The 14614-nt window shown below is 39.8% G+C and overlaps 1 protein-coding gene across 5 annotated transcripts in view; it reads right to left on the bottom strand.

Annotated features, from left to right (window-relative positions):
• Window positions 1–501: 501 nt before the first annotated feature.
• The window catches only part of LOC114350895 (nardilysin), a 37017-nt gene continuing 22904 nt past the window's right edge, over window positions 502–14614 (bottom strand). Inside the window, exons 16-25 of one of the 5 annotated variants that reach the window (XM_028301850.1) lie at window positions 14414–14538; window positions 13825–13833; window positions 13099–13228; window positions 12353–12457; window positions 6764–6907; window positions 4777–4913; window positions 3734–3878; window positions 3282–3344; window positions 1873–1974; window positions 502–1331 (exon numbers count right to left, since the gene is read on the bottom strand). In XM_028301850.1, coding sequence (XP_028157651.1) covers window positions 1134–1331; window positions 1873–1974; window positions 3282–3344; window positions 3734–3878; window positions 4777–4913; window positions 6764–6907; window positions 12353–12457; window positions 13099–13228; window positions 13825–13833; window positions 14414–14538 — 1158 coding nt within the window. In that variant the 3' untranslated portion in view covers window positions 502–1133. Of the gene's footprint in view, window positions 1332–1872; window positions 1975–3092; window positions 3195–3281; window positions 3345–3733; window positions 3879–4589; window positions 4727–4776; window positions 4914–6763; window positions 6908–12352; window positions 12458–13098; window positions 13229–13824; window positions 13834–14404; window positions 14539–14614 lie in introns of all 5 variants that reach the window. The other 4 variants (XM_028301847.1, XM_028301852.1, XM_028301849.1 and 1 more) reach the window with 4 other exon arrangements.

Here is a 14614-nt window from a genome sequence, read left to right as displayed (position 1 = left end):
ACGATAAAAGATTGAACAATGAACAATTAAAATCAAAATACTATTTACATAAAATGACCTAAAAAAGTTTGAAATATCACGACGAGTTTTATAACACACAAAAAATCAATCAAAATAAATTCGAATGCAAAACAAAACTCTTTATATCATAAAGTGATTTTAAATTTTTTCAATATTTTTGCAATTTTTTTTCTAACGTTGAAACCAGGTTGAAACAATCAAATTAAATTATAAACTAGGAACGGTTTCGCGTTAAATTATCAATAGATATAATATCAAATAACGAAATACGCAATCAGCAAATTAATCTGGTCGCTACAGCTAGCTGCCCCCCTAGACAAAACGCACTTTTTGATCGAATCGAAAATCGAATCCGTCAAAACTCCATACAAAAAAGGGGCTTTTCGACCACTTTTCGAGTGGTTTGCGATTATAATTTGCACTTTGTCTAGACCCACTGGAAGAACATGTTAAAATACACAAGTCGGTTATTGTCTATGCTTCGTCTCTATCAACTGACTCCAATGAAAGTATGGTTCCTTCAGGTAATAATAGTATAATATCTAGAATCTAGCTAGACAATACTATGAAAATTCCTGTATCCATGGCAGCTGTTATTGGTCAATTTATTAAATATTCTACATAATATTATACTAACCCCTATTTAATTATTTTTCACAGGTGGTAGCTATATTTTAACCAGAAATAGTTCACCTGTAAATGATTTTTTATAAGTTGCTTATTTTTTAAGCATATCCAATATGTAATATACAAAATGTATTCACAAAATTATGATGGGGTAATACGGTATTACCCCATCATAAATTCCACTCATACTACGCAAATTTCTCACTCACAATTTATAAATACTTTTGATGTTTATAATTTATTGAAATTTTGAAATATAAAAAAACATTTCGCAATTTTCAACGGTCTTCATTTATTAGAATTCACATGATCTCAAGTAAGCGTCATTTAAATATTAATCTATGTAGTTTTTGGGTTGAATTACCGTGAGACTGGTCGAGTTTTGACAGTACAGACGACGGCACATCAGCTTTTAATACTTATGTAGTGGTAATAGGTTCGAATTTTCAACTGAATGTAGTATGATGAGCCGTTGACTGTACCATCTAACATTGACCTAGCTCCACTTTGGGGATATCGTAGATGGGGAGGTCTTTCTTGAAAGCCTCCATGTCCATGATGAAGTTTGCGTTGTTCTCGGGCGTGTCCCCGATAGGCTGGCTCGCATCGAGGTATCTCAAGTTGTAGTTCTTCATTTGGTTGGGCGGTGATATCACTTTGTTGTCCACCTTGTTGCCCATCACCTAAAAAATTGGGCGTTATTAGCAACGGGCTAACGTGAATGAGTTTACAGCTGTCCATTTTGATTAATATGTTTTTGATTAATGATATCGTTTAAGATCCATCGCACTGAACTCAGTGGTAACCAAATGTATAATCGTTTCATCCACGAAGACGCGCCCCGCTCTTTTTAGTCGAGGGAAGCGCGGGGTGCGGGGAGTTTGATCCGAGCAATCCGAGCGTCATTATTGTAGTGTGCGCGTGCACTCATGGTTGATTTAGCGTGTACACTCAAACATTAGCGGAAGAATGGTGGGGCGCGTCTTCGGGATGAAACGATCTACTTGTATGAGATTGACAACTGAACGCGACTATACGCCACCTAGCGGGATACATTCGAAGAGTGGATCAGCGAGATTTCAGATGTGATTCAGACTTGTATGCTCTCTCAGGCCATATGTCACCACCTTTCAGGCATTCACTTATGCGCTAGGCCAGTAATTTTGTTACATTGTATTTTTTTGCAAGCATAGTGTCGTATCACACATGTAATTTTAATCTTACCTGGACGGAAAGTTTCCTGTATCGAGACCGGTTGCCGGTGGCGAAGTTGTTCTCGACGAAAGCCCTGATGTCGGATGTTTTGACCTGCTCTATGGCGTCCGCCTAGAGGAGAAGAAGTGAGTTTAACATTAGCTTCAAAACTTTTTAAACGGTTAGAAAAACTGATGTTATAATAGTATGATACTTACTTCAATGAAGTGCCTCTGGAATTCATATTCCATGCTCACAATCTCCCTCCAATTTCTTTCAACCTGTAATCAAAGAAAGTTTTAAACTTATTTAAGTTGATCATCACTCAGTAGTGGCCTTGTTATGTTATTTGACTCAGTGAAAGACGCCGATTTGTGGTATTAGTTTGGTTCATTACCCGGAGTCAGAGTAGAAAGAGCGCCATATTTTTATAAGAACAGTTAACAGTTTTATAGTCTCAGGATAGTGACTATTTACTTCTTGCAAGCACTATGATAAACAAGAAATCGATCTTGATTATCTAGTCTCGGTAGATGGCGCTGTTTAACAGGCCGGTGGAACTGTCCATAGAGTACAAATGAGCTCACCTCCTCCTTGAGCTCGTAGTCGGTGGTGTGCTTGAGCTGCACGAGCGCCGTCTTGGTGGTCTGCAGCGAGCGCTCGCTCAGCTTGCGCATGTCGCGATTGTTGTCCACCTTGTTGCCCATCACCTAAAAAATTGGGCGTTATTAGCAACGGGCTAACGTGAATGAGTTTACAGCTGTCCATTTTGATTAATATGTTTTTGATTAATGATATCGTTTAAGATCCATCGCACTGAACTCAGTGGTAACCAAATGTATAATCGTTTCATCCACGAAGACGCGCCCGCTCTTTTTAGTCGAGGGAAGCGCGGGGTGCGGGGAGTTTGATCCGAGCAATCCGAGCGTCATTATTGTAGTGTGCGCGTGCACTCATGGTTGATTTAGCGTGTACACTCAAACATTAGCGGAAGAATGGTGGGGCGCGTCTTCGGGATGAAACGATCTACTTGTATGAGATTGACAACTGAACGCGACTATACGCCACCTAGCGGGATACATTCGAAGAGTGGATCAGCAAGATTTCAGATGTGATTCAGACTTGTATGCTCTCTCAGGCCATATGTCACCACCTTTCAGGCATTCACTTATGCGCTAGGCCAGTAATTTGGTTACATTGTATTTTTTTGCAACCATAGTGTCGTATCACACATGTAATTTTAATCTTACCTGGACGGAAAGTTTCCTGTATCGAGACCGGTTGCCGGTAGCAAAGTTGTTCTCGACGAAAGCCCTGATGTCTGACGTCTTGACCTGCTCTATGGCGTCCGCCTAGAGGAGAAGAAGTAAGTTTAACATTAGCTTCAAATCTTTTTAAACGGTTAGAAAAACGGATCTTAATAATAGTATGATACTTACTTCAATGAAATGTCTCTGGAATTCATATTCCATGCTCACAATCTCCCTCCAATTTCTTTCCACCTGTAAGAAAAGGAAATAAATTCAAGTTTCGGCGGGGTGGGAGTCGCAATACAAAATATCTGTATGTACTATTGTAAACTTGTTGTCAATCTGTTGTGAGAAACTTAAACGATCATGATATTACCGCCGTCGCTCGACTATTGTGGTGAACCCACTCGAAACACAAGCATATTTTAGCTTACCACGAGAGGGGTTAACGGGACTGATGCCCGTTTTCACCATCAATCCCTAATTTTTAAGTGACCTATATGAAAACAAGATTCCTGAAATGTGTTACTTAAAAAACTCACTTAAAAATTAGGGATTGATGGTGAAAACGGGCATTATTCTACTTTAAAAAAATACAATAACTGAGACTTTATCAGGGGCCATAGAGTACATGAGCTCACCTCCTCCTTGAGCTCGTAGTCGGTGGTGTGCTTGAGCTGCACGAGCGCCGTCTTGGTGGTCTGCAGCGAGCGCTCGCTCAGCTTGCGCATATCGCGAGCGAATTTGCGCAGGAACACTTCTACTCGCGCGTCTACGTGCGCTACACTGTAGATAAATATGGGTATTTTATTAACAATCGTAGCGTGAAATTTTGATTATGAACACAAAGCATAGCAGCCGTAACGTTAAGCCGTAAGAGTACATAATGTAACTCAGTCTTAAATATCGCGTTACCTGTGTTTTTCTATTTTAGTATGAACACAAATACGGTGTTTATAATGTTTAAGACATTCTAATGTAGTCTTTAATTTATAAAAAAAAAACAGTCATCATCAACATCATTTCAGTTTCAGCCATAGGACGTCCACTGCTGAACATAGGCCATAAAAAAGTAATGTGGACCATTTTAACCATTCAAGAAGGTTGGAATTCTGATGCGCACTCTGAGTAAGGAGGTTTTAATTTAATTTTTGTTTTTAAGAGGCCAGCACTGTCTAGGCGGGACACGCGATCAAATGTTGGTAGTTTATTTAGACGTTATGATACTGCCTCGCTGGACTACGCTATGAAATCGCAGTTATGAGACTTGAAAGAATAATTTGAAGTAAACTTACAGGAAAAAGATCGACTATTTTTGTAAATCTCAATTTGAAAACTACAGCAACTCAAACAACCAGAATATACGTACCTACGATATGACGACAAAAAAATATTTAAACTATTTTAATCAGATAAAAGATTTCATTGATGTGATATTAGAAAATGCTGCGCTTATACTGGACATAACACCTCACAGAATAAATTATTTTAACTCACCTGCATTTACAGTTGCGCGAATAGACTCTTAGTACCAACGACAAAATGCCGAATGTGTACACCATTTGCGCGTGAACGTTGTAACTTAGCTGTTCTATCGTGCGCAACGTATGGAACATAGGCTCATCCAGCAGCATCTATAAAGAACATATCTATAGAATACAATAATTTTAAATACTAGACTCACCTAAACTTGTCCACTTGCGTGTTGACGGTTATAGAGTAGCCCAGAACACCGAATGTGTAGCGCATCATGCTGAAAACGCTGTAGCCCAGCTGTTCCTTCGTTCGCAACATGTCAAACACTGGTTCTTCCATCAGCATCTATAAGCGAACATCGTGCATTGCTAATAGATAAGCGGTAATAAGTAAGCTACATATTAATATGAATACCCTATAAACAGAGATATTTATTCTCAAATATGGATAGAAAATACTTATATCTTGTTATGTAAATACATAGGTACATAGATATTTAAAAAAAATACACCCATACCAGTTCAAACACACATATCCATGCTCTCAAATGTTTATAATGTTCAAGGATCGAACTTGAGACCTCTAGTATAGTAGTAGTTTTCACCCACGTCGAATCGATCGTCAATTGATTTGAATGACGACTGACATTACAAAATTCACGGTCCAGTCCAAAGATGCATCTTACATTCAATTAACAAGCATTGCACTTTACAAATTCACACAATCCATACTTTTCATATAAAATAAACTGTTAAGGTACGGTCGACATCACATCAAGGCTACACGTTTTCGTCGCGAAATATCGCTTATTACAATGAAATAAGATGCCACAGTGTTTAGCTTGATGGGTTGTCTGAATTTAAAACCATGCGTCATTTCAATTACACCTTGCATACTTGTAGAAAATTTTGGTTGTTATCAAACACAGGCTTCAATCTATTCTTCAGTGCAGATTTAAGAAAGACATTCATATTAAATTCACATGTATGCGTAAATAATCCCTATTTACTATAGGTCTAGTAGCACAGAATAATAATAAGTACTTCGTACAGAAGATTTTCTTCGCGAAGGTATTTAAAAAAATGTATGCTCAATGTCGTTAACAATATGGTGTAATTTAGCTTGTCTCAAGAGTCGAGCACCATTTTGTTGACAAACGTCAGTGATCGGTACTGCGCCGAAGACTATAGGGCTGACTTCGGTAAAATGATGTGTGACGTGAGGTGCCAAACTGCGAAAAATGGCGGAGGAAATACGTGAACAAGCATGAATTATATTTTGTGTTTCTAATATTATTCAGGCAGTTGAAAAATACTGTAGAGTATTAATTGCACCACCGTTTTTACATATGGTTTATTGTCTTTACAATGCAAATGGGTGAAGAATACGTGCGTGCGACAATACTCGCTCGTGATTGTCCTGTCGATTTGGTATCTCAGGAGGGGTAGTCGCGCGTGTTTTGTTTTCGATGCAAACTCGCGGAGATGAACAGGCCTGCTAGTAGTAGTGCTTGAGCGGCACGGGAGGGTGTTTTTAAGACGTCAAACGATAGCGGAACTTCAGATATGTGTGCTCTGTCACGTCATATGTCAATGGGTGACATTTACATGACGTGACTCCCGTTACAGGAGTCCCGTGACGCTCCCATACCTTAGGCACTGACCGAGTTAAGTGATATACCTATAGTATACTTGAGTCATTTTAAGCAGGGTACTCATCTAGCCGTGTAGCATGTATGTAATGTATCAGATACTGTATCAAGTGAGTACATAGGCACGAGCCCACAGCCAGTGAGTACATAGGATTCAGGAGCTCACAGCCAGATACGCGATGACCGTGGACGAGCCGTACTCACTTGAAGGTTGGTTACGTTGCATGCTACGTTACGTGCTACATGGCAGGTGAGTACCCTGCCTTAGAATACTTAGTTAGTCATAATCTACTATATAAAAATAAGTCGGGTTTTCCTCCCTGACGCTATAACTCCAGAACGCACGAACCGATTTCCACGGTTTTGCATTCGTTGGAAAGGTCTCGGGCTCCGTGAGGTTTATAGCAAAGAAAATTCAGGAAAAATTTCAACAGACAAGCGGGAAGGGGGTAAAACGGGATCCACGCGTACGAAGTCGCGGGCGGCCGCTAGTCTTTTATAACTATTTTAACATCTCACTCTCTCTTAAAATAATCACACTTACCATGATGACCTCCAAGATGGCGGTCTCCTTAGGCGTGGTGGCCGCAGTCTGGTAGTAATTGGTAACGATGCTGTTTGAAGACACCGGGTTGAGGCTTAGCACACGGATCTTATGCTCGCCTAGAGGCAGCTGGTGCACCTTCAGCTGCGAACATTCATCAGGGCGTTTAGTCTGTACTGCTTGCAAAGATAAAATGTTACAAATATAGGGTGTAACAAAATATCTTTGGACAATCTCACACAGCGCCATCTAGCCCCAAAGTAAGCAATTAATATGCTTGTGTTATGGGTGCTAGCTTAACGGATATACTACTTATATACTTTTTTTTTAATACATACATATTATACATGGTAACACCCAGACCCGTCACAGAAATTAAAATTCATCATTTCAATTTCTGCCCGGCCGGGAATCGAACCCCGGACCTCTCGGCATAGTAGTCCGTTCTGAACCACTACACCAAACGGCCGACTGTAACAAAAATAATGTAAGATTTGATCCTGAAATTACATTGGTTACATTTGAAGTGTCGGAGACATGACATTTACAAGAGGGTGCTACTATCATTACTCAATTATTAGTTTTGATTTTAGTCACGTTAGACAACATTGAAGTGTCCCATATAATTATGACATTTANCACATCAATCTACCATAATTTGTATTTTTTCTTCAATTGATTTTGAACTCTATGTGTGAGACATAAGGTTGAAAATAGCTTAAATACATTTTAATATTGAAAATATCATAAGAAGAAAGCACTAAATAAAGAACTTAATTTGTCTAAACGTTTTATTGATTATTATTATTTTAATTAACACTTTTATTTCTACATACTATTGTATCAGTGATTTAACGGAAAGGTAAGTGTGAGGAAAATGAGGTTTCACAATCATAGTACGGGAGATATTTTTAGCACAAAGGTTACGGCTGTGACCTTTTTAGTTGCTTTTTTCAGACAGCACCAGCTTCTGCACTACTTCTTGCACTTACATCTCACCATTTCCAGGCAAGCCTCGGCAGCTACGAGCAAACCGGTCCATGTAGGCTCCATCTTGCTATCGGCTCTGGTCCACCTCCAACCAGTCGGGTAAAGGGAAGACTGAGTCGGTTGCTTGCAACTAATCCTATACGCGAACCCCTTTTGATTGATCTAATAAGTAAGTGCTAGAGCTAAGAGGTTTGCTACAGTGTTTCAAGCTGAATTCTACGCTATAATATGTGTGCACTAAAGAACAGGGGTGTAAAAAACGCAATATTTACATCCTGATCCACAGCCAGGCAGCACTCAAACAAAAATATTGCGTATAAAAAAGTTCATCCCCAATTTTCCACCCTTGGGGGTTGTTTTTTCTATTATTAAATTTAAATGGGACCACCCTTGAGGTATTACCTATACGCCGAAAAAAGATTTGTTCAAATCGGTTCATAATTGGCGGAGTTATCGCGTAACAAACATAGAAAAAAAAACATACGGGTCGAATTGAGAACCTCCTCCTTTTTTGAAGTCGGTTGAAAATTAAATGTCACTTAGGACCTCCGCTAAAACTGGATCTATGGGAATGCAAGCCCGCCACGGGCACTCGCGTGCGCTTCTCATACTGATTTTCGACACTGAACCATGTGCGGGCCCTCACGAATTCTAGCGGAGGCATTTAGTTATTACTAGCTTTCCGCCCGCGGCTTCGCCCGCGTGGAATTTTGTCTGTCACAGAAAAACTTTATCGCGCGCGTCCCTGTTTCAAAAACCGGGATAAAAACTATCCTATGTTCTTTCCCGGGACTCAAACTATCTCTATGCCAAATTTCATCAAAATCGGTTGCGAGGTTTAAGCGGGAAAGCGTAACAGACAGACAGACAGATAGACAGACAGAGTTACTTTCGCATTTATAATATTAGTTGGGATTATGCTGCGAGGAATATAATGCGAGTACATATACCTAAAAATTAGCGAATTTCAACCTTATTCCCATTAATTTTACGTCGCATTCTAAATAAAATCTTACCTGAAATTATTAACCGTAGCAATTAGATCGCCATGGGTCAGCACTTGCGTTTCCTCCGGACTGGAACTGACTTTCTTATGAATATCTTTCACTGAATTGTTGCTTAAATCCAGGCCTAGTTTGTGGGCCACTTTGACGTAGGGCTCCGCGGGTTCTATCACCTCAATATGATAGTGTTGCAATGATAATGAACGCGAGTATCGAATATAGCTTAAGTAGACCAACTTCAACCTTATTCCCATGAGTTTTAAATCGTTTCTCAATAAAATCTTACCTGAAATTATTAACCGTAGCAATTAGATCGCCATGGGTCAGCACTTGCGTTTCCTCCGGACTGGAACTGACTTTCTTATGAATATCTTTCACAGAATTATTGCTCAAATCCAGGCCTAGTTTGTGGGCCACTTTGACGTAAGGCTCCGCGGGTTCTATCAGGTCGAAGTCTGTGGTTATGTAGACGTTTTCTTCTGGTAAATGGAAGCTAGGGTACGGTTCTACGGAAAGCCAACGGTGAAGCCAGTCTTTGGGAACATCTGTGGAAAAAGAATAAAATGAAATTGAAGTTGTTTAAAGATTATGTAATTATTATATTTTAACCATGTAAAATAATATGAATACGTAAATTTGTTAGAAACATGGCAGAAAATCGAGCTACGAGTTGCAATAGTTGCTATTTCGCAACAAAAATGTTAGTCTGATGTTGATTGTACAGACGACAGCACATCTAAACACCGTGTTGCCTTGTTGTGTGTAATATGTAAGCACCAAAAATGTAAGCGAAGCATCTTTAAAAAAATATTACAGGAAAAAATATTTATAATATAGCAATTATCACACTAAAGAAAGGGACAGAAATTGTACTAAGAGCGAGTGTCCTTTTTTAAAAACAAATGTCATTGGAATTTAAACCTTATCACAACTGATTAAATTACATGGTTTGTGCTTATGACTAAAGCCCGGTCCGTGAGCGCGTAGAACCCCGTCCAATGACCCCAAGCTACCCATCCCTATCGCTCGCGCGTAATTATGTTGCTGTCGCGACTGTGCGACGGGCGCCCGCAGTGAGTGTGCGAGCGCGACAGCAGGCTTTAGAAGTTACCACACTAAAGAAAGGGACAGAAAGTGTACTAAGACCGGGTGTCCTTTTTTAAAAACAATTGTCATGGGAATTTAAACCTTATCACAACTGATTAAATTACATGGTTTGTGCTTATGACTACACACCTTTCCTCAGATACTGTGTGCTGAACCACTTCTCCTTGGAGTCGTAGGGCACGGGCGCGGCATGTTTGTTGGACAGGATCATGATGTTCACGTTGTCCGCTCGCATGCAGTCTAGAAGCTCGGTTATACCCTGAAAATAATTGAAAATGTTTATAAGCTTATGTTTCACACTTTTAAGAGCGTAACTCTCTTACTTATGGTTTATTATCACGTTTAGTGTACAGTAACGAGGCCGTCTACATGCAGGGTTGCATGATTTAAATCACGATTTTTATTACATGATTTTTTTAATAAAAATCATTGATTTAAATCAATGACCGAAAATGGAATTAATGAAAGGCTGGGAGTTAATATTAATCAACTGTAATGTTCGAAAACAATGTTAATATTAGTTGTTAATGTATGAAATTGTCGTTTTGTATGGAGAATCTGAAAATTTTAATTTTTCCATACAATCACATTTGCGATTTTTAATGTAACCACATAATTATTATTTTTTTTGGCGGTGTTGCCTGCTCCATACATCAATTCTACGTAAATAAAAATGTATTCCGTAAGAAAAACTAAAGAAATGATCGCAGAACCTAATAAAAATCAAATTAATCAAAAAAATCGTTTTTTTTTTAATCTGATTTTTTTGAGTAAAATAAAAAATCGTGATTTTTATCCACCCTGTCTACATGTACAATAAACGTCATATTAAACCATACGTACGGGACCTGCATAACCCTCTGTCCAAGGTAAACGATAAATGCGGCAAGGCATCGAAAAAATATCAAATAGTATTTTTTTAAAGTGGCCATCGTAATCGCGTGTCATGAAATTGTCCCATCGCTAAATGTCGCGTTACGTCGCTCACCTAAGACAACGGGTAAGACACTCACCCTTATTCATTAATTAATACACTTTGATTTTGAATAAACCGCCATTCTGAAGTCCTAACTTCTCACGGCATCTTATAATATTGTAAAACATTTAAAAACAATACCCAAGTATTTGTCTAAGCTCACCTTAGGATCGTACTTGTAGTAGAGCCGGTCCCCAGTGATGTAATGTTCTGGCGGGTAGTGGTGCATATTCTCCGCTAACATCTCTACGTAATCGGACGGTTGCGACTCCTCGTCGAATCGAAAGCCCGTCTCTTCTATTGTCTGTGAATAAGTTTATCGATAAAGATATCATAGACATGACCATAAGCAACATAAGAAGAAGAAATGATAGACAGTGACAGAAACTGTCAAACGTAGATTTCACAAGAATGAAAAGAGACAAAAAAGTGTTAAAATAATGTAATATTTTGAACACGTATACGTCGAAAGAAAGATATAACTTACTTTGATCTCGTTGAATATTCTCTCTGATGGACCAATATGTTTCAACATGTGAATATATGAGAATAACGCTTCTAAGACCTGTAAAGAAAAGCATTTAGTTAATATCTTAGTGGTAGCAAATTTTGAACCGTATCTCACAATAATAAAGGCCAAAATACCTCGTCAACGTGTTCCAAGCCATTCTTGGTGAGAACGATTTGTGTAGAGAAGAGACTGTACATTGAGGTGTAGTCGATACCGCTTTCAGAGTTGCCAGTGTAAATGCCAAGAGCCCAAACCCTAAAACAAATTACTTATTTAGAATAAAATTACATTAATAAATACAAGGTAATTGTCGCCTATACAGGATTTTTGCCGCCTCAGTTTACTCTAGTCGCGAAATAATGAACTTTAAGAAGATATTAACTTAACAGTTCCAAAAGAAGAAAAAAAAATCGACTCCGTTCGGTAAGTGCAAGTTAAGAACAGTAAGTAATGTAAAAGAAAGAGGTGAAGCNTATAATTATGACATTTATTTTATAGGAGGGGTTCAGATTTTTGCCACGTTGGACAACACTTTGACACATAATATACAGGATGGCGCTACTATCAATACCAGGTTATTAATTCCGATTTTTATCAATTGACGATTCAGAATATACCCATTACTATAATCCAGACTATAACCCATTCCTCAGCTGTCAATTATATTTTTACAGAGTTGCCGACAATTTACTGTAAATATTATGTCAGCGAATCAAATCAAATCTTGCATTATCCCAACTAATATTATAAATGCGAAAGTAACTCTGTCTGTCTGTCTGTCTGTCTGTTACGCTTTCCCGCTTAAACCTCGCAACCGATTTTGATGAAATTTGGCATAGAGATAGTTTGAGTCCCGGGAAAGAACATAGGATAGTTTTTATCCCGGTTTTTGAAACAGGGACGCGCGCGATAAAGTTTTTCTGTGACAGACAAAATTCCACGCGGGCGAAGCCGCGGGCGGAAAGCTAGTTTTCTTATATTTGTACAAATATAGCTCTTACCACTGGCATTTCTTCAGGCAAAAGCCCTTCGAACTTTATGTTGGACCTGACATTTTCTGAGATGCGGATGGCCTCGTGCCACGGGACGTTACCTTGAACTAGCACCTGGAAACAAATGGTTTTATTATATTGTTGTTATATCGAAGGATACAACTAATCATAGCGACATGATTGAAAAATAATAATAAAAGTTTTTAAAAAAGTTCAAATATTTCCTATTTTCAGAGTTTTTGAGACAAGCAATGTTGAAATGACAAAATGCTCTCTCCTGCAAGCAATCGCGGGGGATGTCATTCGATTGTCACGGCAAACATGTTTTTGTGTTTTTGCTAACAAAACAGTAACGCTTCAACAACAGGCCAATGACAGGTCGCGCGACCAATGAAGCTTAAGGCCGCGCCCATATTTAGTTACATGTGGTGTTAGAAAGAATAGAAACAAAATAGCCTTGAAATATCCAACATGGTTTATTAGAGAAACCAGTTTGATTGCGACTAAAGCCTGGTCCGTGAGCACGTAGAATTTTGTCCAATGATCCCAAGCTACCCATCCTTATCGCTCGCGCGTAATTATATTGCTGTCGCGACTGTGCGACGGCGCCTGCAGTGAGTGTGCGAGCGCCACAGCAACATAATTACGCGCGAGCGATAAGGATGGGTAGCTTGGGATCAATGGACAAAATTCTACGTGCTCACGGACAAGGCTTTAGATGAGGTTTTTTGGGAACCCTGTGTGTTACAACTTGCCTGCATATACATGTGGTCGAGTAGCGACTCGCTGAACGCGCGCAGTTCTTCTAGCGTAACGTTCTGCACGAGCATCGCCTTGTCACGGAGCGATATGTACCGCTCCAGAAGTATGTTCATGCGGACGTCCCTGTAACAATATAACGTGAGTAAATATTGCCAGTGGAACCAGTATTGTGATTTATTAAGTCGTAGATAAGGTCGTCATTGGTGTGAAACTGAGCTGATGGAACTATGTAGTGTAAAACGAGGAATGACGATTTTCTATTAGACATAATAGTCTTTACTCCTCTAATATAAACTATTGAGTACACCAATGTGGAAACCCAATCGTATTGCGTCATGCCTAGTCACTTCTATTCGTATGTCATGCAAACCAAATTGCACTTAAAGTAGTTTTTTGCGTGTACTCACTTGGCGGGCTTGTGCGCCAAACAACATCTCGCTGTGATAGATGCGCCTGCGTCTACTAATTACATAGTTGCAGTACACGCCCACTAAACGAGCTAAGTTGATCTCTATCGCGTCGCACTTCAAGTAGTTTTTTGCGTGTACTCACTTGGCGATCTTGTGTGGGCGTAGCGACACGTTGTGATACGAGCGCGCACCGCCTTGAACATGTCAGAGGAGAGATTTGTGACTACGCTACTTAGTAGCAATAGAAGCCGGCCAAATTGCACTCTATAACGCTTTACCTACATTAGGTAGTTTTTCGCGTGTACTCACTTCGCAAGTTTGCAGTGGAAGCCGACCAAATTGCACCTTATTGCGTCGTACCTGAAGTAGTTTTCTGCGTGTACTCATTTGGCTAGCTTGTGTGGGCGCAGCAGCAACACGTTGTGATACGAGCGCGCGCGCACGTCTCATACTGCCTCGAACATATCCGAGGAAAGATTTGTAGCTGCTTTGCTTAGTAGCAATAGAAGCCGGCCTAATTGCACTTTATTATGTCGTACCTAAAGCAGTTATTAGCGTGATTCACTTGGCTAGCTTGTGTGGAAGTAGCAACACGTTGTGATACGAGCGCGCGCGCACGTTTCGAACCGCCTCAAACATGTCCGAGGACAGATTGGTGGCTGCTTTGCTTAGTGGAAGTGGAAGCCGGCCAAATTGCACTTTATTGTGTCGTACTTAAAGTAGTTTTTAGCGTGTACTCACTTGGTTAACATGACGTGTGAACCTCGAACATATCGGAGGACAGGTTTATGAATCCGCTACTTAGTGGCAGTGGAAGGCCAGCAATTCCAAACGAGTAAAATTGCACTCTTTAACGCTGTACCTAAAGTAGTTTTTAGCGTGTACTCACTTAGCTAACTTGTGTGGGCGTAGCAACACGTTGTGATACGAGCGCGCGCGCACGTCCCGAACCGCCTCAAACATGTCCGAGGACAGATTTGTGGCTGCGCCGCGCATTTCTCGCGTCACCATGTCTACCAGTAACTGGGGACAAGTTTGTAGGATTTTAAGCCTAATTCCGTCATTCATAAAGAACTGACCAATTAATGAAACTCGCCCT

Source organism: Ostrinia furnacalis, unplaced genomic scaffold (genome assembly GCF_004193835.3).
Source record: "Ostrinia furnacalis isolate ACB-3 unplaced genomic scaffold, ASM419383v2 OfSCF1006, whole genome shotgun sequence".
Lineage (NCBI taxonomy): Eukaryota > Metazoa > Arthropoda > Insecta > Lepidoptera > Crambidae > Ostrinia > Ostrinia furnacalis.
The sequence above is the reverse complement of the archived record's forward strand: the minus strand, read 5'-3'. Positions and strand labels throughout refer to the sequence as shown.